The sequence below is a fragment of the Schistocerca piceifrons genome, chromosome 3, assembly GCF_021461385.2.
Source record: "Schistocerca piceifrons isolate TAMUIC-IGC-003096 chromosome 3, iqSchPice1.1, whole genome shotgun sequence".
In the NCBI taxonomy this organism is placed as follows: Eukaryota; Metazoa; Arthropoda; class Insecta; order Orthoptera; family Acrididae; genus Schistocerca; species Schistocerca piceifrons.
In genome coordinates this window covers 416,136,042-416,159,466 of record NC_060140.1, presented here as the reverse complement: position 1 = coordinate 416,159,466, position 23,425 = coordinate 416,136,042, and the positions used below count along the sequence as shown (strand labels likewise).

Here is a 23,425-nt window from a genome sequence, read left to right as displayed (position 1 = left end):
GTACATCTTGAATGTTATTTCTTATTTTTTCTTTTATTTGTGCCAGCCTCCAAACACACACACACACACACACACACACACACACACACACACTCAAAACAAAATTTGGATAGGACATTATATTGGTTGTAAACATATTACTTACATCACGATGTGCTCCCATCATTTTATAAGATGTCTTTCCAAACACCAATTCATTTCAATGTGGAACACACAATGTTCATGCCTCCAGACAATTTTCCAGCTCTCTGAAATTTATTTACTTGTAACTCCACACAGTGACCTGCAAACAAAATACACCACACAAGTTGTCCACCTTAGAATATTTAATGCTATCCATGCAAAGCTGAGCTGGATTTCTGTTTCAAGAATAAAAAAGATTGTAAGATTCAGTTAAAAAATGGACACTCCAGGTAGGAATATCAACATTGTAGGAAAGGGTAGATTGCTACTTACTGTAAAGGAAACATGTTAAGTTGCAGACAGGCGCAATCAAGACACATACATAGTGTGTGGCCACAGTCTTCACCAGAAAAAGAGAAACACACAAGCAAGCACACCTCATGCACTCATGACCACCAACTCCTCCGGCCCGAGATGCTGGAGTTGGTGGTCATGTGTGTGTGAGGTGTGCTTGTTTGTGTGTGTGTATGAATGGTGTGTGTTTTTTTTCTTGGTGATAAAGGCTATGGCCAAAAACTTTATGTAAGTGTCTTTTAATTGTGCTTGCCTGCAACTTAATATGTCTCCTTTATGGTAAGTAGCAATCTATCTTTTCCTACATTTTCGATAAGATTCAGTTAAGTGGATAAATAATGGGAAACTGCGGTTTATCTGTAATAGGGATTAGGTGTAAAGTACTCTGTAGCCTTTGTTGCCATTCATTTAAAGTATGTAGATTCCATATCAAGCAACATTAGTAACCACAGCTAGCTTTGCATATAGATCAGGCAATAGAAGGCTGAGAAAGCTTGTAGACTGCTCGAAATGACAGGCAAGGAAACTACCAATGAACTATGAGAGTGAAAGAGGCATCATGATATGTGTTTTGGCATTTAAAGAGGGACTGTGTTGTTATTGAGGGACCATGTGGTAAAATCACTAATTTACATTCAGCCTTTAAGAACATGATGTTATTTTGAAAATGACACTAAATAAAAGTTTACAGTTGTAGTGACAGACGTACAAAGTGCATGCTTGTTCCTATGTTAATATTGAGGGACACTGACTTTCTGGTCTTGTATTTCAAATAATAATACTCCTGTTCTGGAACTGATTTCTGAGCTTACAAATGTTTTTTACTTTACCTAGCTTAGTTTCCATTTTCACACCACAGCAAGGGCAGTTGTCACAAGTTAGTTTATATATATAAAATTTGTGAAAAGATGGATTGGCCATTTTAGTCCCAAGAATTGTAACATTCTTTGGTTTGTTCATTTACTGTAAAGCATGTGGGAACTGTTGCCTGTGGTAGTTTGTTTAGTCCTGTGGAATCAACATAACTGGGAAAAATGAATTATGTGTCCAAAAAAAGTTATTTGTGCACCAAAATTTAAGTTATGGATGCTAATTATATTAGGTGGTCTTATGATGTAACGAATCCCTAATATACCAACATGTTCAGTGCTTGGTTGTTGTTTTGTTTTCTTCTGTCTTGCACTGCTACACAATGAACCTCACAATGCAACAATCAATCATTAAAAGTATGTACAATGTGATGATGAGTCTCTAGGTGACTTGAAACCACTCAAGATATAATAAAAATGAACCACCACAAAAAGTGAGTTATTACCATTCTGTCTGAACACCTTTCAACATAACATCTTCAGTTGCCATCTCCTAAATGTTTGGTGTTGTAATCCTCTTTCATTGAACCCTTGTAGTAGTTCCTTCATGTTTTGTTTACTGTTGGCTCACATATTTTGGTTTCATAACAGCAGCTAATTTTTATACTATGCTTACTTAATTTTTTTCTCTGTGGCTTTGATTCCTCTCATTCATTCACAAGGTTGTATAAGCACTGCAAGTTAAAAAAAAAGTGTTCTGAGTCATGAATGGCTACACATTTAGTCAGTGCAGCATAATTATCTATTTCATATTATTGATTGTAATTCATCTTTGACTAGTTAAAGTAATCTGACCTGAAATTTCTAAGTTTTCCACCTGTCATTGTAGTAAGTTGAATTATCTTCTCTTATTGCAACTGTTTATTTTTTCTATTAAAAGTGGTATGTAGTGATTATGACTTTCACCTCTTCCATCAGGTGAAAATATGGCAGATTCCAGAAAATGGGCTGGAAGAAAATCTCACAAACTCGGAGTGCACGTTTTCACACAAACAGCGCCGTGTGGAAACAGTCTGTTTTCATCCAGTAGCAGATTGTCTCTTGACAAGCACATCATTCACCACTCTTACCTTATGGGATATCCTTGCAGAGAGAGAACTGTTCTGTAAGTATGCTTGCAATATTATCTTGCTTCGTTCTCTTATGAAACTGTAAGGAAAGCTTGTTTGGTGTCAACATCTGTGCCCTCATTAGTTTGCTCCGTATTTTCTTCCTAATGTTTCTATAAAAGTCTTTCATTTCTTGAATTATGAGTCACATTTTATTACTTGTGACAAAGTGTTTAAATACAATTCAATCTATTCTGTTATTTCTTTTGTACAGCAAATGCAGACCATTGTGATGTAATCCAGTCTGTAAGTTGGAAAAAAGATGGAATACTCTTAGCTACATCCTGCAAGGACAAACAGGTACGGGTTGTCGACCCACGGGCTTCTGTACCCATCAGTCAGTCAGCCAACAGCCATCAGAGCATCAAAGACTCTAGAATTGTTTGGTTAGGGGATTCTAATAGAATACTTACCACTGGCTTTGATTCGGTAAGCTCTTTATTCTACAGTCAGTATTTGCCTTATGCAGTTGACAATATTTCACATCATTCATTACTTTTTAGGGCCGACAAAGAGAAGTTTACATAAGAGACTTAAGAAATTTTGAAGAAATTGAAAAAAGTTTGGTTCTGGACAGTTCAACAGGGTATGTAGCATTTACTTTTATTGCTATATGAACCTCCCTGCATATTGCATATTCTTGTTTCCTTTTCATTATATTTGTGTCCAACAATAGTACCTTATATGAATAGAGGGATCATCCAGTTACTATTTTTACAGGGTTCTTCTGATACTATACTATAGTATAGGATATAGTTAGGGGAAATCACATAGCACAAAATTGCACATCTGAAGTGATATTCTTTAAGATAATGTAACACATCTCTTTAAAAAAATATTTGCATACTTCTTAAAATAAGGCTCAGAAATGAAACCCATTCTGTCTGATGTTTTGCCCATCACACTTGGAATATCTGTAAACACTGTTTGGCCTCTTACATTGGTATGACTACCACCAAGTTATCAATTAGGATGAATGGACATAGATAGATGGTGTATACTACCAACACACAATATTCTGTTGCTGAACATATTCTACAACATTACAGTCATGACCTCAGTGCCTGTTTCACCATACATGCCATCTGGATTCTTCACCCAGACACTAATTTCTCAGAACTCTGCAGATGGGAACTGCCATTACAACGTGTTCTTGTTCTCATCACCCACCTGGCCTTAATTTCCATTAATTTCTTCAGTTGAAACATTTCTTCTCAGTAATTATTCCTTTCTTCATGCCCTTTTACTTTTCCATGTCTTTATTTTCTGACCTGTCTAATTTTTCCTCTCCTCCCACCTCTACCACATACAGTGCACTTATTTTTCTGCTGTTATTAACTCTTGTTTTAAGTTTTGTCACTAATGTGTCTCTTGTATATTACTCTTATCTTCAATCTTTAAGCTCGCAGGTTTTCATATCTTGTCTGGGGCACTCCCCAATAACCAGTGTTTCCTTCTCATTCTCAGTCAGTTGGTCCTTGTCGTCGGTAAGTCATCCCTGACTCGGGATTCTGGGTGACCCTTCTTAAACCTCACCTTTCCTCATCCATCACCCCCGTGCCTTTTCATTCTGTGAGTAGGAGGAGCCACTGGTTCTGAAAATGTGCACATTTCTTTGACCTTCATATGGGTTTTCTACTGCCACTGCTTGGTGATGTATCCAGTTACATTATATAGATTTTCATTAAGTCAGTGTGATCATTATCGATTTGTAATAATTCCAATTGGTTCTACAGCCATAGCTTTTGCACTCGGAAATATACTTGGGAATTTTAAAAATAAAGAAAGAAGTCGGTGAGTGTCAGTATTCCAGAACAACAACTGGAAAAAGTCTTTAGATAAGATATTTTGACATTGTAGTCTTTAGACTTCACCACTACATTTTCCTTTTCTCTCATTCATGTCTCCCATGAAATGAGGTGGTGCAGGAGCTAATATACTGTACATATGTGCACGAGTAATGAGTTTCAACTCCCAATCCAACCATTCAGATTTAGATGATTTACCTAAATCACTTTAATATTGGTGTGATTTCTTCAGGCAGTGAGCAGCTAATTTCATCACTCCTGTCAAATTGAGCTAGTCATTGAATTCTATTGACTTTCTTGTGAATGAGACTTTAAATCCTACCTCCCTTTTTCGATAAAGATGGAGAGCTCAAACTTTGATTGGATTTATCAGATTATAGCCCCAGTCACTGGTTATTGTAGATCATCATTTTCTTTAACTTCATTACACATTTACTGACTCTCACTCTTTCTGCATAAAATGTGAATTATCACAAATTTCACACTTCAAAGGTTTTATACATTCATTAAGTAGATGCATTGGCATATACAAGTGCAGGTTGAGCCACTGTAGAATGCTTGTGTACTCCACTTTCACAGAATTTATCACACTGTAATAATAAAGTAATGTGTGTGTTTTTAGTTAGACTACTTCCTGATAGTATGAAAAGCTCTCCATGAAACATTTGTAATTTAGTGCTAAAATATTTCAGGAATTAGTTTTTCAGGAAAGGTAAGAGACACTTTCATTGAGTGGCTTGAAAGTTTTGTGGAATTCCATGTTAGTCACATGTTTTGCAATTTTAACTTTATCTTGTAATGAAGATTTTTTTTTCATGCTTATGATTTTCACTAGTCTTTTTGAATGAATATACCTTTTAACTAATTTTGCATATTGATAACAGCCATATTTTAAAAATCAGAAATTAACATTGTTAGCTGCAACAGGCAGAAGACGTGCTTTTTTGGTACTGCACAGTTTAGCGATTTTGATCAAGATAAACTCACGCTGCAGTGACTACTTTGGCAAGCCAGTGTAGAAGTACGCACAAAATCAGCTAAGTTAAAAATATGTACAATACACGCATTTATTTATATATAAAAGCCACCTTATGAATTTTCCTTTGTGTGAGACTGCATGTACAAGATCACGTGCCAATTTAAAGTTCTAGATTCACAAATTTTACTGTTTGCATTGTTTCTGCATATCTATCATTGATTGTATCAACACCCATTTGTATTGTGATACATTGTGAAATTTTGACCATTGTGAGTGCTACGATTAACGTGTACTCTTATTCTTAATTGTAGGCATAAACTTTATTGTGCTCTTTTAAAATTTCAGAGAACAGTACCCCTATACTTGTTCAGAACAATTGTTCTCTTATATCATTGTATCATGTGAGAAATAGGTTATTTTGAGAAATTTCAGATGCTTACGAAACTATATTTTCGTAAATTACCAGTATGAGTGTTTTGGGTGTGTAATTTATTTCATAGCAAATCGGCATTTGTGGTTTACAGTTCTGCAAAAGACTACATCTTCCATGAAACTGCCGAAGCATTCACAACAAAGTGCCGGAGTTTGAAGTGCTCATGAAAAGCAGTGAAGCTCGCATAATATTAGATTCAGAAAGAGCTGGTTGAAACCTGAAATTGATAGCAGTGAAATTTTTGGGGAAAATTTAAGTGTATATCAAAAGGATGGACAAACAGGAAATGGAGGTGCTGTATGTCGCAGTAGATTCTTTGCAGAATCTATGAGCATTTTGTTGAGAAGGTCGAGAAGAGTAGCCTTGCACTTGGAATTTCAATGAAGCTCACAATTTGTAGTATTGTCCCCAGAACTGATCATGGCCCCTTTTGTGCTGATTCAGGTTGAAAGACGAAACCAGAGACTTTGAAAGTTCTGTGACAAGCTAGGCTGTGACTTTCAGGACTTGTGCCATAGGGTTGAGAGCTGTAGGTTACTCTTAAATTGGTCAGGTGTGCACTACATGTCAGAGGCTGCTACTCAAGTAGCGGACTGTGTGTGAGATGGACAAAAGGGTTTTTTAGATCAGGCAACTCTATCCAATCCAGATAACAATATCTGCAGGAAATCCAGAAGTATCAGGGTAAGATCAAAAGAAACGCCACCAACAGGTGAGAGTCTTAAAATCCTAATGGTAAACTGCCGAAGCATTCGCAACAAAGTGCCGGAGTTTGAAGTGCTCATGAAAAGCAGTGAAGCTCGTATAATATTAGATTCAGAAAGAGCTGGTTGAAACCTGAAATTGATAGCAGTGAAATTTTTGGGGAAAATTTAAGTGTATATCAAAAGGATGTACAAACAGGAAATTGAGGTGCTGTATGCCGCAGTAGACAAGAAACTCAAATCCACTGAGGTAGAAATTGAAGCTGCATGTGAGATTGATTGGCCAAGACTCAGTATCAGGGGTTAGTCATAAAATGATAATTGGATCCTTCTATCGCCCACCAGACTTGTCTCCTGATGTAACCAAAGACTTTAGGGAAAACCTCATTTCACTTGTACATAAGTTCCCCTATCATATTGTAGTCATAGGTGGAGACTTGAATCATCCAACAGTTAACTGGGAAAATTAGTTTTGTTAGCAGTGAGCATGATAAGACATCCTGTGAAACTTTATTAAATGTCTTCTCTGAAAACTACCTAGGACAGATTGTTAAGAGCTCCACTCATAATGGAAATATATTGGATCTAATAGCAGCAAATAGACCTGATCTCTTTGAGGATGTCCACATCAAAACTTATATCAATGACGATGATGCAGTTATGGGAGCAGTGATTACCAGAGTACAGAAGACTACTAAAACAAGCAGAAAGATATATATGTGGTCAGTAAACTAGATAAAAAATCATTAGTGTCTTATCTCAGTGAGGAACTTGAAACTTTTAGCACAGGGCAGGAGCATGTAGAGGAACTCTGGCTTAAGTTCAAAAGAATAGTTGACCCTGCACTGGATGGATATGTACCCAGTAGAACAGTTCATAATGGGAGGGAACTCCGTGGTACACAGTCACTGTAAAGAAACTTCTAAAGAGCAGTAATAACTGTGTAACCGATGTAAAACAAAGCGTAGTGCTACAGAGAGAGAGATCCTGAATGAAACATGTTTGACTGTCAAGAGAGCAATGCATTTTGCCTTCAGTGACTACCGTAACAGAATATTGTCAAGTGTGTTTTCACAGAACCCAAAGAAAGGCTGTTCGTTGCACCAAAGCTAGTGTCCAGTCCCTAGTGAATTAGACAGGAACTGAAATTGAGGGTAGAAAAGCAAAAGCTGAAATACTGAGCCCCATTTTCAAATGTTCCTTTACAAAGAAAAATCCAGGAAAATTGCTCCAATTTAATCCTTGTACCACTGAAAAGATGAGTGAAAGAAGTATTAGTGTCAGTGGTGTTGAGAAATGGTTGAAACTGTTAAAACTGAACAAAGCTCCAGGGCCTGATGGAATCCCTGTCAGATTCTATACTGAATTCGTGGATGAGGGAGCCCATCTTCTAACTATAAAGTGTCATAGATCCATCAAACAAAAAATTGTGCTCAGTTCTTGGAAAAAAGCACAGATCCACCCATCTACAAGAAGGGTGGTAGAAGTGATCCACAAAACTACTGTTCAATATCCGTGACATCAATTTGTTGCAGAATCTTAGAACATATTCTGTGCTGAAACATAACAAGGTATCTTGAACAGAATGACCTCCTCAGTGCCAACCAGCATGGATTTCAAAAACATTGATCATGTGAAACCCAACTCCCACTTTTCTCACATGACATACTGAAAGCTTTGGATCAAGACTGTCAGGTAGATGCTGTATTCCTTGATTAATGAAAAGCATTTGATGCAGTGCCACGCCTATACACCTATGCTTATTGTCACAAGTACAATCACATGGGATATCAAGTGAGATTTGTGACTGGATTGAGGACTTTTTGGTAGGGAGGACACTGCAGGTTATTTTGGATGGAGAGTAATTGTCAAATGTAGAAGTAACTTTGGGTGTGCCCCAAGGAAGTGTGCTGGGACCCTTGCTGTTCATGTTGCTTATTAATGACCTTGCAAACAATATTAATAGTGAAATCAGGCTTTTTGCAGCTGATGCAGTTATCTATACTGCAGTACTCTCTGAGAGAAGCTGCATAAATATTCAATCAGATCTTGATATGATTCCAAAGTGATCTAAAGATTGGCAACTTGCTTTAAACGTTCTGAAATGTAAAATTGTGCACTTCACAAAATGACAAAACATAGTATCCTGTGAGTGTAATATCAGCGAGTCACTGTTTGAATTTGGTAGCTCATGGAATGATCACATAGGTTCAGTCATGGGTAAAGCAGGTTATAGACTTTGGTTTATTGGTAGAATAATGGGGAAGTGCATTCAATCTACAAAGGAGATCGCTTACAAATCACTGTTGCGACCAGTTCTAGAATATTGCTCAAGTGTGTGGGACCTGTACTTGATAGGACTAGCCGGAGATCTTGATCATCTACAGAGAAGGGCAGTACGAATAGTCATAGATTTGTTTAATCTGTGGTAAGAGTGCCACAGAGATAGTGAATGACCTGAATTGGAAGGCTATAGAAGAGAGACGGAAACTATCTGGAAAGTCTGCTACAAAAGTTTCAAGAAATGGCTTTAAACGATTACTCTAAGAATACGCTATAATCCCATATGTGTTGCTCACATATGCATCATGAGGATAAGATTAGAATAATTGCTGCATGCACAGAGGTATTCAGTCAATCATTCTTCCCACACTCCGTACTTGAATGGAACAGGAAGACACTGGTACAATGGGACGTATCCTCTACCATGCACCTCACAGTGGTTTGCAGAGTACAAATGTAGACGTAGATGTAGATATTTAATGCTCAAGACATCAAAATAAATATATAAGTTATTTTTCATTTATGTCCAATGAACAAATCTCCGAGTCTCAGTGTTTCACTCTCTACCTTGGGTTGCTTTCTCTTATTTAAATTAAATTGTTTGGCACTGCATTATACCATAGATTGGCTTGGTCATATTGTGGTGACCTGTTCACATGTTGCACATGGCTAATTAATGCAGTTACATTTTTAGTCTTTTGTTTTCTTTATGAACAGTGACAGAAAGGGCAGGCCACAAGCCAAATTTAAAACGAATTGCTGTGTGCTAGATAGACAAACAAAAATTAGTGTTGCTATATTTTGATTATTTTGCAGAGCAAGATGTTTAGGCGCACACATTCTCAAGGGTCTCGCTGGGCCATAGCATGACAATCACATGAATGAATCTGAAGTGTGAATGAGTGTCCGTGTCTCTAACCTTCCTGAACTGAAGAAGAACGATACTCTGAAAGTCTTGTCCAGTAGTTTCTGGTACTTTCTTTTTGCTTTCCACCATTCAAATCTATTTCTTAATAATTGTTTGTAATTCATACATGGCTTTCCATTATTGCAATAACTTTGTTTTATTTGCATCATCTTGTACAACACAATTTTGAAACAAAGATGGCTTCCATCTGTGTTTACTCCTGAATTTCTTTTCTGTTAAACTCTTGTCATGCTTGTTGATTTCAGTACATTATGCCTATCCCATTCCATGCACATTATTTGAAATTATCATTGTAGAGTCTCACTGTTTTAACATTAGCATTTGTGTGTGTGCAGTTCTTTTTTTCTCCCCTCCTGAAACTGGTCAGTGATTTTATTCATTGAATTTGTATGGTTTTGATGTATTTTAGAGTCCTACACCTGAGCAGCATAGCTCCATCACATTATTTTTGTAAAAAAATTGCAGCTTTAGTAAATAAGTAAATAAATAAATAAACAATGGAAAATTCGGGATGGAATAATGACAATATTATGAAAAGGATAAATGGCTACCCACCACATAGTGGAGATGCTGATTCGCAGAAAGGCACAACAAAAAGACTGCGAAAAAAAGTAAGCTTATGGTCAAAAGGCCATGTTCAGAATTAGAAATCATACACACATACATTCACGCAAAAGCAACTTGCACACATGACCACAGTCTCTGGCTGACAAGGACAGACTTGAGCTACAGTGCATGATAAGAGAAGCAATCTTGGTGGTGGTGTAAAGAGGAGGCTGGGGCAGGGACAGGGAGGGATAGTAGGGTAGGGGTGAGGGATGGTGAAGTGCTGTTTATCGGAGCATACAGGGATGAGGTGAGGAGAGGGTAGGGCGGCAAGTTGCAATCGAGATTGTAGATGGAGGGCGACGGGGGAGGGGGTTTGAAAAATAGAGAAGGAAGAAGACTGTTGGTGCATTGGAATAGAAGGCTGCATGGGAATAGAGAAGAGCATAGGTGGGTGAGAGACAGTACTAATGCAGGTTGGGGCCAGAAGGATTATGGGAATGTAGGATATACTGCAGGTAGTTTCCACCTGCGCCTTTCAGAAAAGCTGGTGTTGGTAGGAAGGATCCAGATGAGAGAAGCTATGAAGCAGTCATTGAAATGAAGTCTGTTGTGTTGGGCAGAATGCTCAGCAGTTGGGTGGTCCAGCTGTTTCTTGGCCATTTGTGCAGACAGACAGCTTGTTGATTGTCATGTCCACATAGAATGAAGCATAGTGATTCCAGTTTAGCTTGTAGATCACATGACTAGTTTCACAGGCAGCCCTGACTTTGATGGAATAGCCGTGCTTGTTACCTGACTGGATTAGGTGGTGGTGGCAGGATATACAGGACAGGTCTTGCATCTAGGTCTATTACAGGGATATGAACCATGAGGCAAGGGGTTAGGAGCAGGGGGCCATGTAAGGACGGATGAGGATACTGAATAGATTCAGTAGGCAGCAGAGTACCACTATGGGAGGAGTGGGAAGCATAGTGGATAGGACATTCTCATTTCAGGGCGGACAAGATGTAGTGGAAACCATGGTGGAGAATGTGATTCAATTGCTCCATTCGTGGGTGATAATGAGTCATGAGGGGAATGCTTCCCTGTGGCCGGACAGTGGGACTTTGAAGAGATAAGACATGGGAGATCTGTTGCTGTAAAAGGAGAGTAAATATGGTCTGTGAAAGCCTCAATGAGACCCTTAGTATGTTTTGACAGGATCTGCGCACCCTACAGATGCAACTGCCACAGGTAGCTAGGCTGTGTGGAATGGACTTGTTGGTATGGAATGGATGGCAGCTATTGAAGTGGAGGTGTTGCTGGTGGTGGGTAGGTCTGACATGGACAGAGGTACAGATGTAACCATATACAGATGTAACCATGTTTGAGGTGGAGGTCAACATTTGAGGAGGCATTAGTAGTGACAAGCAGGACATAATGTGGTAAAGGAACAGGAACTGTGGAGAGTCAGTGGAGAAAATGGTTGGTGTTTTATAGTAGAACGTGTTGTGGGTATTAGGCTGAAGGTGTTGATCTACAGGAGTAGAGATTCTCTCTGCGGAGGCACAGCAACTGGCAACAATGATGTGTACTGGGTGGTTGGATCTACGTATTTTGGGAAGCATGTAGAGGGTAGAAGATGGGGAGTGAAAGGGTTGAGGAGAGAGATGGACTCCAGGTAGAGGTGCTTGGATGGGCCTATGGATTTGAGGAGATACTGCTGGATTTATAGAATTGGGTCATTGTGGCAAAGTTTGTAGGTGAATGAATCTGTCAACTAGAGGAGTCCTTCGGCCAGGTAATATTTGCGATTCAAAACAACATTGTAAGGTTAGCTCACGTGTTGAGGTTTTTGGGGGATGATGGTGAGGCAAGGTTTGATATTAATAAAATTCTGGAAAGTTAACAGGGCCATGATTAAGGAACAGTGGGGGAGGATCATGGTTAAATGGAGGAGTGAACTGAGTCAGGCTCACCAGTCAGACTCAATGATAAACCAATGTTGAACCTTGCCTGACTCAGTTCTCTCTTCCAGCCAACTGTCATCCACCCCTACGACCTCATAATCTTTCCCTGTTAACTTTTCAGAATTTCTTAACCTTGAACCCTGCCTCACCATCCTTTCCCAAATCCCTCACCATGCAAGCTTACCGTAATCTGCAGAAAGAACTGCAAGCCACCACCTAAAACTGATCCCAGTCTCTCCTCAAATCCTTGGGCCCATCCCAGAACCTCTCCCCTATCTCTCTCCTCACTTCTACCACTCCTCACACTCGTATATTCTACATGCTTCCTAAAGTACGTAAACCCAACCACCCAATGCGCACAATTATGACCATTTACTGTCCCCCACTGAGAGAATCTCTGCTCTAGTAGATCAGCACCTTCAGCCCATTACCCACAATCCATCCTACTATATAAAAGATACCAACTGTTTCCTCCACCGACTCTCCACAGTTTCTTTTCCTTTACCACACAATGTTCTGCTTGTCACTATTGATGCCATCTCCCTTTTCACCAGTGTCCCCAGTGCCCATGATCTTGGCGCTATTGAACACAAACTTTGGCCCTGCATTCCAAGCGTACAACCTCCTTCCTGATGACCATCACTGACTACATTCTCACGTACAATTACTTCTCTTTTGATGGTATCGCTTATGAACAAATCCGGGGTATAACACTCAACACCTGTGCGGCACCATTCTGTGCCAACCTATTTGTGGGCCATCTAGAGGAATCATTCCTAACCCCTCAGAATTCCAAACCCCTCGCCTGCTTCAGATTCATTGATAACATCTTCATGACCTGGATCAAAGGAGAGGACACTCTATCCACATTCCTCAACACCTTCTCCCTCATTTGCTTCATCTGATCATACTCGACCCAACAAGCTGCCTTCCTTGATGTTGACCTCGATTTCAAACATAGCTACATATGCACCTACCAACCACCAGAAATACCTCCACTTCAACAGCTGCCACCCATTCCATACAAAGAAGTCCCTTCCATACAGCCTAGCCACCAATGGCAGTTGCATCTGCAGCAATGAGCACTCCCTCTTGAAATATACCAAGGGTCTCATTAAGGCATTCATAGACCTTGTACAAAAACAGATCTCCCACGCCTTATCTCTCCAGTTACCCTCTGCCTGCCTGTCCCACTGTCCGGCCACAGAGGAGCATTCTCCTCATGATTCATTACAACCCAGGAATGGAGAACCTGAATCGTATTCTCTGCCAGGGTTTCGACTACATCTCGTCATGCCCTGAAATGAGGAATATTCTATCCACTATGTTTTCCACCACTCTCACAGTGGTATTCTGCAACCCAGAGAACTTACACAATATCCTCATCCATCCTTACTCAGACCTTGTTCCAAGCTCTTGCTTAAAGGCTCATATACCTGTAATAAGCGTAGATGCAAGATCTGTCCCGTGCATCCTGCAGCCACCGCCAATGCTGCTGCTGCTGCTGCTGCTGCTGCTGCTGCTGCCACCACCACCACCACCACCACCACCACCATCACCATCATCACCATACCCTACTCCAGTCCAGTCATGAAGGCATGACAGCCAACAAGCTGTATGTCTGCATGAATGGGCACCAAAAATTTGTGGCCAAGAAAAAACTGCACAACCCAGTTGCTGAGCATACTGCCCAACACAACAGTCCTCATTTCAGTGACTGCTTCACAACCTGTGCTATCTGGATCCTTCCTACCAACATTAGCTTTTCTGAATTGCGCAAGTTGGAACTCTACTTGCAATATATTGTATGTTTCTGTAACCCTCCTGGCCTCAATGTTCAGCAGTCTCTGTCTTTCACCCATCTGTCCCTTTCTGTATTCCCATGCCAGTGCTACACAGCCTTCCATTCTAATGCACCCACAGTCTTTTTACTTCTCTTCTTTTCCAGCCCCCCCCAAAGCTCTGTTCTCCATCTAACCTGCCAACTGCACCTAGTTGCCCTACCCTCTCCACACCTTGCCCTGTATTCTCCCACAAGCAGCACCTTACCAACCCCCAGCCCTACCCTACTATCCCTCCCTCTCCCCACTCCAGCATCCTCCTTACCCCCACCATCCAGATTGATTCTCCCATCATGCACTGTAGCTTTCAGTCTGGCGCAGTTGCTGACAATCTGGCCTCGGCAGCCAGAGACAGTGGTCATGTGCATGAGTTGCGTGCGTGCGCGTGCGTGCGCGTGCGTGCGCGTGCGCGTGTGTGTGTGTGTGTGTGTGTGTGTGTGTGTGTGTGTGTTGTCTAATTCAGAAGAAGGCCTTTTGACCGAAAGATTATTTGTTTAGCTGTCCTTTTGTTGTGCCTGTCTGTGATTCAGAAATTATTTTTGGTTTGTTCCTCCAGCAATCCTCCATGGATTTATGTTTCTATGGCCATCCTGTTACTAAGAAGCATAGCTCAAGACTAGTGCTATGGGATAGTGTCCATAATAGTTACTTTCACCAGCATTACCAACTCACGAAGATTAAACTTTTCATTTTTTCTTGCCATGTAACATTGGAACTGGTGTTAAAAAAAAAGACAGAATTTGCTTTTAACATCCTTATTTGCTCATTGTTGTACATTTTAAGCACTATCACCCCAAGTAGTGCCCTCCACTGATTGTATACCATTCTTAATGTTCCTTCCATTTTTTGGAAAACCTCCTGCAACACTCGTTCTCAGATGATGCACGCATCTCTTGTCACATTGTCCTATATCTCTCCTATGGAGGTGATGTCCTTTCAGAGTGATTTTAAGTTTGGGACACAGCGAAATGTCTGCTGTGGCTGGGTCCAGGGTATAGGATGGATGGAGATGACAGGAATCTGATGTTTTGCCAGATAGTGGCAGTCAAGTAATGGGTGTGAGCTGGCATGTCATCGTGATGCATCATCCGAGTGTAGTTTTTCCACACTCCAGGTCTCTTCCTGCACATGGCATCCCTTAGACATGCTGATATTCTCTGATAGACTTCCTTGTTTATCATCTCACAGGTGGTACCTTTTCCTGATGGACAATGCCTTTTCTGTCAAAAAGGACCCTTGAGCTTTGACTGACACATGCATGGTATTTTTCGGATGAGGAGATGCTTTGTCCACCCTTGGCGATGACTGCTCATTTATTTCAACATCACAGCCATAAACACATCTCATATATTGGTATGATGTTCTTCAGGAAGTTTTCTTTGCTGTTCAGAGTGGCAAGCAGTTTTTGGCTGATTTCAACATGGGGCTGTTTCTGATTTTCAGTCAACAATCACAGCCCAAATTTTACATTGACACAATGTGTCAAAATATAACAACAAAAATGATCAATTTTATAAAACCTGTTGTTGTTGTTGTTGTTGTTGTTGTTGTTGTGGTCTTCAGTCCTGAGACTGGTTTGATGGAGCTCTCCATGCTACTCCATCCTGTGCAAGCTTCTTCATCTCCCAGTACCTTCCGCAACCTACATCCTTCTGAATCTGCTTAGTGTATTCATCTCTTGGTCTCCCTCTATGATTTTTACCCTCCACGCTACCCTCCAATACTAAATTGGTGATCCCTTGATGCCTCAGAACGTGTCCTACCAACCGATCCCTTCTTCTAGCCAAGTTGTGCCACAAATTTCTCTTCTTCCCAATTCTGTTCAATACCTCCTCATTAGTTATGTGATCTACCAATCTAACCTTAAGCATTCTTCTGTAGCACCACATTTCGAAAGCTTCTATTCTCTTTTTGTCTAAACTATTTATCGTCCACATTTCACTTCCATACATGGCTACACTCCGTACAAATACTTTCAGAAAACACTTTCTGACATTTAATCTATACTCGATGTTAACAAAACCTATAAAGTTTTACATATGAAAGCTTTCGGAGCCAGTGGCTCCTCCTCCTAGCAGAAGGGCTGAAAGGGAAGAAAGAGAGGTGAAGGATAAGATAGGTTTAAGGGGTAGAGTTCAGGAAAGTTACCCAGAACACTGGGTCAGGGGAGATTTACTGGACGGCATGAGAAGGAAAGATTGATTGTTGGGAAATGCCTAAAACAAATAAATGTATGTTGAAGTGTCAGACAGCTGCCGTAGACCTTCACTAACATAATCCTCTTGGTCAAGTAGCACAGTGGTAGATCCGTTGTCTGCTGGAGTCATCACCTTTAGGGAACACAGCCTGGAGTTCAGCAGAGAACAGGTTAGTGTCATGTTATACGGACCTGAGAAAGGATTGTGAAGCAATGCTGGATGTGAGGAATTCTCGGAAGGCTTGTAAGGGATGGTTTTGAGGTAGTGGTGATTCATCAAGTTGGTATCGTGGTCAGAACTGTTGAAGGCAGGATTCAGTGTCAGCTTTGCTGTTGGAAAGGTTTTGGGATTGGCTTGCAAAGTGATATTTTCAGTTGACATTACATTTGAAAGAAACTAGGTCCTTCACCAAAGCAGTGTGATTAAATGCAGATTTAGAGGTGAAAGTGAGATCCTTGGATAATGCAGGTAATTCAGGAGAGGAGAGTGCTTTGAAAGAGAGGTTGAGAACACTGTACTGTTGTGACTGATTCTTGTTTTTTTTAGTTGTTAATAGTCTGGGAGGCAGTAGTGAAGGCTGGAGGATGTTAAGGAGGTTAGCCAAGCTCAGTCTGTAGGAGACGGTGTGGCTGTTTAGGGAGTTGCAGAGGGACAGGAAGGGAAACACAACTGTTGAGATATTTTAGGAGAAGGTGGGATAGCTTTTTGAGGTGAAGTATGGCATGTTGCTGAAATTTGAAGTTGGTTTGGTGGATGATACTATCCAAGGAAACATGAGGGGCAGAAAACTGCAGGATTTTGTAGAAGGAGAGAAGTCTGGTGGAGATTGGTGTATTTGAATCTATAAAAGAGCGCAATGTAGAGTAGCATTACATCCATAAACAGGGACTTTCAGTATTAGGCCTTTGCGAGCAACTCCAAGGACAAGCAGGTTTCAAGAAACACAATGTGGAACCATAGTTTTGATAGTGCAAAAGCATATTTTCGAAAAGAACAGATGTAAATATGTGATGGGATACATCATGGCAAGAGGGGCTGATTTGGAGTGTTAAAAATCGTGGTACTGACAAAAAAGAGAAGCAGAGGATAGAAGAAGATAGAAAAACAAGAAGAGCAAGGAAAAATATGGAAAAATTGTACGAAAATCACGAGAACAGACAATGGTTAACAAGTGGTAGTGAGTGGGTGAGAATTTCTCTACAGAGAAGTGGCCTATATGATAGAAAAGAATGAGTGGAAAAGAAAAAATTGGTGAGGAAAGACATGGAAAGAGACAAAATTTTAAAAACTGGGGAAACAGAAAGGGAAAATCATAGAAGAAAATATTAACTGCTTCGCTTGACAAAGTAATGTAGGAGATGACAATAAAAGTTAATCATAGCGGTTTGTTGGAAAAAAACATGTGAAAACATAACAGAATAACACACAAACAAGATAAGTGGGGGGTGGGAGAGAAAATAGCTGTCAAATTTGCAAATAAATTGGTGAAAGATGATCAGGAGAATGCACCGTGCTGTAGTGAAGCATAAACAAATTGTCATATGCAATTTTGTAAATAACGATGGACCCTTCTACATGCACATAAATCAATGCTAGAAAATGTGTAGGAGTGAAGTGTTGATTAATCTGGATGATACAGATAAGTAAATGAACGGAGTGTACAGAAGGTAGGAAACAGATGACAGTGTGATCAAGACAGGTGACAACAATGACTTACAAGAATGTTATATAAGAAGGGATGATGACCACATGGGCTAATATAACAACGAAGATAACCAGTTTTTGACAGTATAATGTAATTGGATAGATAAAAAAATCTACTCACCATGCGGTGGCAGAAAACACACACACACACACACACACACACACACACACACACACACACGTATGTTTGAAGCTAGTGGCTTCTTCTTCTGGCACAGGAGGATTGATGGGGAAGGAAGAGCTTTAGGAAAAGGGGTAGCATTAGGAAAAGTCACCCAAATTCTACCCCTTCTCCTAAATCTCTCCTTCCCTCTCCTTCACCCCTCTTCCTTCTTATTCAACACTTCTACCAAAAGGAGCTGCCACTGGCTCCAAAGCTTGTATACGTAAAACTTCCACTGCCAGTTGGTGAGAAGATATTTCTTCTATCCACTTACACTGTCTAAAGATTGTTATTCAGAATTTCAAGGCATGATCTTATACTGATGCCTACACAGTGCAAACTCTTGACATGGTCATTATTAATCTTTGTGGAAGGTTGTCAAAGTTTTGGATCCTTACCGACCCATATTTTTGTGCGTTCAGAACCTTTCAACACACACACACACGCACACACACACACACACACACACACACACACACACACACAGAGTTCCTTAAGCTGTTTCATTGTCACTTAATAATCTCCTGAACAGCTGTGGTCATACTCACTTTAGTGGCTGTAGGTTGGCAACTAATGGTCACAGTAAAATAAGGCTAATGGCAATTTGTTGTTTATACCTGCCACTAGGAGCACTGAGTAACTTCAGCACACTTGCTCTACCAGTTGACATGATGTTTTAAAGGATCTATTTTTTTATTGTGTTTGTTATTTTTTTATACTGCACTTTCAAAAGTTCATTAGGACTGAAAGGAGCATGGAATGGAGGGAAGCCTGATCATACTGCATCCTTTTGTCATAGCCAGTTCATTGAACTGGTAGCATGGAGTTTGGTAGTATTGGTTGTTTGGCTTATACAGCTTTACAAGTTCCATTAATTCTACCTTCTTCGTGCCTGGTTCAGTTTTCTCCAAATGAATATTCCTCTGTACCCAGAAAAATATCCTCTTTCTTCCAGTGCATTGTTGGAGCTTTATCTAGCACTATAATCTGATATGGCAGATTGTTAATTACTATAGTTGAATCTGGGTGAATATTTGGTAGCAGCAAAGTGGAAAACAAATTTATGAAAACTGTGGCTTTTATTTCTTTATGATTGGTACCTCCCATTTGGAAATCAACAGCAATAAACAGTTACGGATGAAGCCATGTTCTGCTCCAGAGTGAAGGGTGGTTATACTGTCATCCTTTTTTATCGATGCTTTACTACACTATGACATGAGGTGAAATGAACAAAGAAATGACTGGAGCTCAGCAGTATATGCTACTGCTCACTTATGTTGCGACAGGGCACTAAGAGGGTATACTGCTTATCACACAATACCTTTCTATTCTATAATCCATCAGTCAACTTTTCCACCTAGGCTGCAATTTTTCTGAACCTCGACATAAACAGATATATAGTTTATTACCAGTTTAACTATTTCTTCATGCCTTAGAATGTGTTCTATTATTGTAACCCTTTCAATCAAGGTGTGCCATAATGCTCTTTTCTTCCCAAGTTGATTCCATACATCTTCATTAGTTGTCCAGTCTACCCTTCTAATCTTCAGCATTCTTCTGTATCACCACATTTCAATAGCTTTCATTCTTTTCTTGTCTGAATTTCTTTTATGTAGAAGGCTACACTCCAGACACATAATTTTAGAATATACTTCCCAACATACTTCTCTTTCCAGAAAAGCTTTCATTGCTAGTGCCAGCCTGCATTTTATATCCTGTGTACGTCTGCCACCTTCAGTTATTTTGCTACCTGAATAGCGAAACTCATCTACTAATTTCTGTCTAATTTCCTGATCAAACAATGGAAACTCTAGGTAGCAATGTCAACAATATATCAACAATCTAGGGAGAAAATCCCCTTATTGTCACCTCGTTATTTCATCCTGAGCTAATTCTGTTTCCAAATTGTTTTGGTTTGCTTTACTGTTTGCTCAGTGCACAGATTGAATAATGTGGATGACAGGCTACAATGTGGTGTCTTTCCCTTCTCTGTTAGTGACCTCCTTTTCATATCTGTCAACTCTTAGAACTGCTGTGTGGTCTGTAAAAGTTGACAAGTTTTAGGTAACTTTTCACTCCCTGGCATTGTAATGTCATTGAGGTTATTATGCAACAGGTGTATTCAAGTCAACATTGTCAGAAGCCTTTTCTAAATCCACATATGCCATAAGTGCAGATTCATCTTTCTGCAGCATATCTTCTAAGTTAATTTGTAGGATCACATTTCTGTGGAATGCAAATTGATACTCCATGAAGGTGGCTTCTACCAAGTTTTTCCTTCCTTCTCTAGAAAATTTGCATTAGTGTTTGCAACCGTGACATGAAATTGATGGTTTAGTGATACTTGTACCAGTAAGCATCTGTCTTCTTTGGCACTGTGGTTATTGCGAGGGCAAGTCATTTTTATCTGCAATTTAGTTAAATTTTTGTTTATTTTGGTTGTACTGTAGTTTTACGTTAATCACTCATGCTTTGTATATTTGTTGTTATATCTTTGCAATTTTCAAGCTGCTAGGTTAGTTTCAATTCCCCATGCAAGAAGTAGTTCAAGACCCAACTGTCTGCAGGAAAACTGATGCTTATGGTTTTTTGGGATGCACAGGGTCCAATACTGGAACATTATGGGGAAAGGGCACAACAATAAACAGTGTACGTTACAGTGAGATGCTTACTGCCAGGCCAAAGCCTGCAGTTCAAAGCAAACACCAAGGATTGCTGTCAAAAAGTGTTTTGTTGTTGCACGACAATGCCCATCCACATACTGCTGCCCACACTTCTGAAACACTCCAGAAACTCAAACTTGAAGTACTGGATCATCCTCCATACAGTCCTGACCTTGCCCCTTCTGACTATCACTTGTTTGGTCCACTCAAACAGGCATTAAGGGGCTGTCGATTTGTCTCGGGCAAAGCAGTGAAAGAAGCGTTGCATTCCTGGTTTGCAACTCAACCGAGAACTTTCTTTTATGAGGGCATCAGGAAGCTTGTAAAATGATGGACTAGGTTTGTTGAAATGCAAGGAGAATATGTCGAAAAATGATGTGCTTGTAAGTTTCCTATTTGATTACAATAAAATTTTATAACCACATTGCAGATAATAATTGACTTACCTGTGTACATTCTTCTTGAAGTCGGCAGGTATTTCAGCTGTCTCAAATATCTCACTTACCAGCCGGAACAGTTTTGTCGGGTTTGATTTTTCTGATACTAAAAGTTGTGATGGAATGTCACCTACTTCAGATGCCGTTTTTTTTAATTAGATCTTGCAGTGCTTAATCAAATTTTTCTCGTAGTATCTCACCCGGCATATCATCTTCTTCCAGTTGCTCTTTCCATTCTACAAAATTGTCCTCAAGTTTCTTTCCTTCTTGTAGCTTTTCTGTATATTCCTTCCACTTTTTCTTTCCTTATTTTCTTATGATTGGGTACCCATACGAGGTCCAGAAGTTCATACAGTTGCTTCCCGTTTTGCCAAAGGTTTTCTTATATGCAACAAGTACCTTTCCTGTAATCATGCTTGCTTCTACAGTTCTGCGTCTCTGCTATTCCTTTCACAATCTCTGTCGACCTCATTTTTAGACATCTGTATTCTGTTAAAGGTGTGGTTCTGGGTGTGCAGCCAAGTTGTTAATCATGATAAATCATATTAGTATTCTCTTTTGCTTACTTTGTGTTATTGCAGTTATGTATTTTCTCTTGTCAGTTAAGTAAATTTTTTGCCTCTTTGTTTTGTTACTGCCTTCACTATTTCATATCTCAAACCTTATATTGTATTCTTGCCTTTGAAACTGTCAACAGCCAGTGGCTCCTTCAATCTATCTAGATTCCACCTGCTTAATTTCTTACCTTTCTGCAATGTCTTCAGTTTAAATCTGCTGTTCATAGCTAACAAATTATAGGCAGAAGCCACATCTACCTCTAAAAATATTTGCAGTTTAAAATCTTGTTTCAGAATCTGTGTCTTACTATTAATAATCTATCTGAAACCACCTGGTGTCTCCAGGTCTCTTCTACATACACAAGAGAAGGTAAAGTCATGTGATTCTTAAACAATCAGGACAAAAGTTTGATATGGTAAATTTGTGCTCTGTGCAAAATTATTTCAGGTTCAGGTCACAGAAGTGAGGCAGCTTCTCCTTTCATTCATTTCCTCGTCTCCATGTCATACTATTTTTCATTTTCTTCCTTTCCCAAATACTGTATTCCACTCAATCCTCCTGTGTGTCCCCATTCACAATGTTATCCTCAGAACACAATTTTTGAATGAATAAATAAGTGTATGATTGAGTGGTGTATGATACATAGGTTATTGATGCACTTCCACGTATGAAATGTGAAAAGAAGAATAATAAGGCTGAAAAACCATACAAAGAGAAATGTTTTAAGTATTTGAATCTGTGATGCCACCATTCTGTTTTGAAAAATGCCAGCATAGACTACTGGTCATATGAAATTAATTGGGAAGTAGCATGTTGTCAAAAGGTGTCATCTGAAATTTTGACTGAAGAATGAAACTGGTAACAGGGCTCAGCTGCACTATAGTAGGTGGAGGTTAGTGGTGCTTCTGCAGTCAGTGGGCTTTGGTTTGCTAAGTATGTAGGTCCACTAACAACTTTTGTAATGGAAGTTGACTCTGAAAACTGCACACATCATTGAAAGAAAAACTTGTTTAAAATCACTGCTGTAGGCACAGATCTGTTAACTGTCATAGTATTGTGACGAAAAAAATACTTTTTACTCTGTCAGTAAGAATGTTTCTCTTCTTTAATTTTATAAAACTCATTGATCAGAAACTATGTATTATTGTTGATAGCCATCATAATTCCTCTTTCCTTATTATCAAAGATTAAGGGTTAATCATTTGATTACTACCAGAAAGAGAGAAAGGAATTATGTTCATGATGTGAGCTCGGGAAAGAACCAGCATAATCAGTGGTTGCTGATTTGCTGCTAACAGGGTGATTCATGACCTTGAATCAGTGTTTCAGTACCTGTAATGGTGTGTGCAACAATTTTTATGTCATTGAACTTTGTGTAATAAATTTAGAATGAATGCAGGTTCTGTGACTGACTATGATAATCAAACAATGAAAAATCCAGGATGGAATGTAACAATTTATTGTGAAAAGGAAAGTTGCCACTTACCATATAACAGAGAAGCTGAGTTGCAGATAGGCATGAGTTGCAGATAGGCACAACAAAAAGACTGTCACAAATAATAGCCTTCGGCCGATAAGGGCTTCGTCAAAATTAGATGACAAACTCACACACTCACGCAAATGCATGTGATATGCGTTTAAGACTGCTGTAATAGTAGCCAGTCAATGGCATCATTGTATTAGCATTGTCAAGCATAAATCATCGCTCACCATCACAAAAACTGTAAAAATGTTTAGAAGTCAATTGTAGGACAAGGAATCATGACAATATTG

General features: G+C 39.5%; 1 protein-coding gene across 2 annotated transcripts in view; it reads left to right on the top strand.

The window, feature by feature from the left end:
• Positions 1 to 23,425, top strand: part of LOC124790106 (coronin-7) — a 238,154-nt gene that overhangs the window by 23,651 nt on the left and 191,078 nt on the right. For both annotated transcript variants that reach the window (XM_047257676.1, XM_047257675.1), the window contains 3 exons: positions 2,265 to 2,451; positions 2,670 to 2,884; positions 2,959 to 3,041. In XM_047257676.1, the coding sequence (XP_047113632.1) occupies positions 2,265 to 2,451; positions 2,670 to 2,884; positions 2,959 to 3,041 (485 nt within the window). The remainder of the gene's footprint in view (positions 1 to 2,264; positions 2,452 to 2,669; positions 2,885 to 2,958; positions 3,042 to 23,425) is intronic.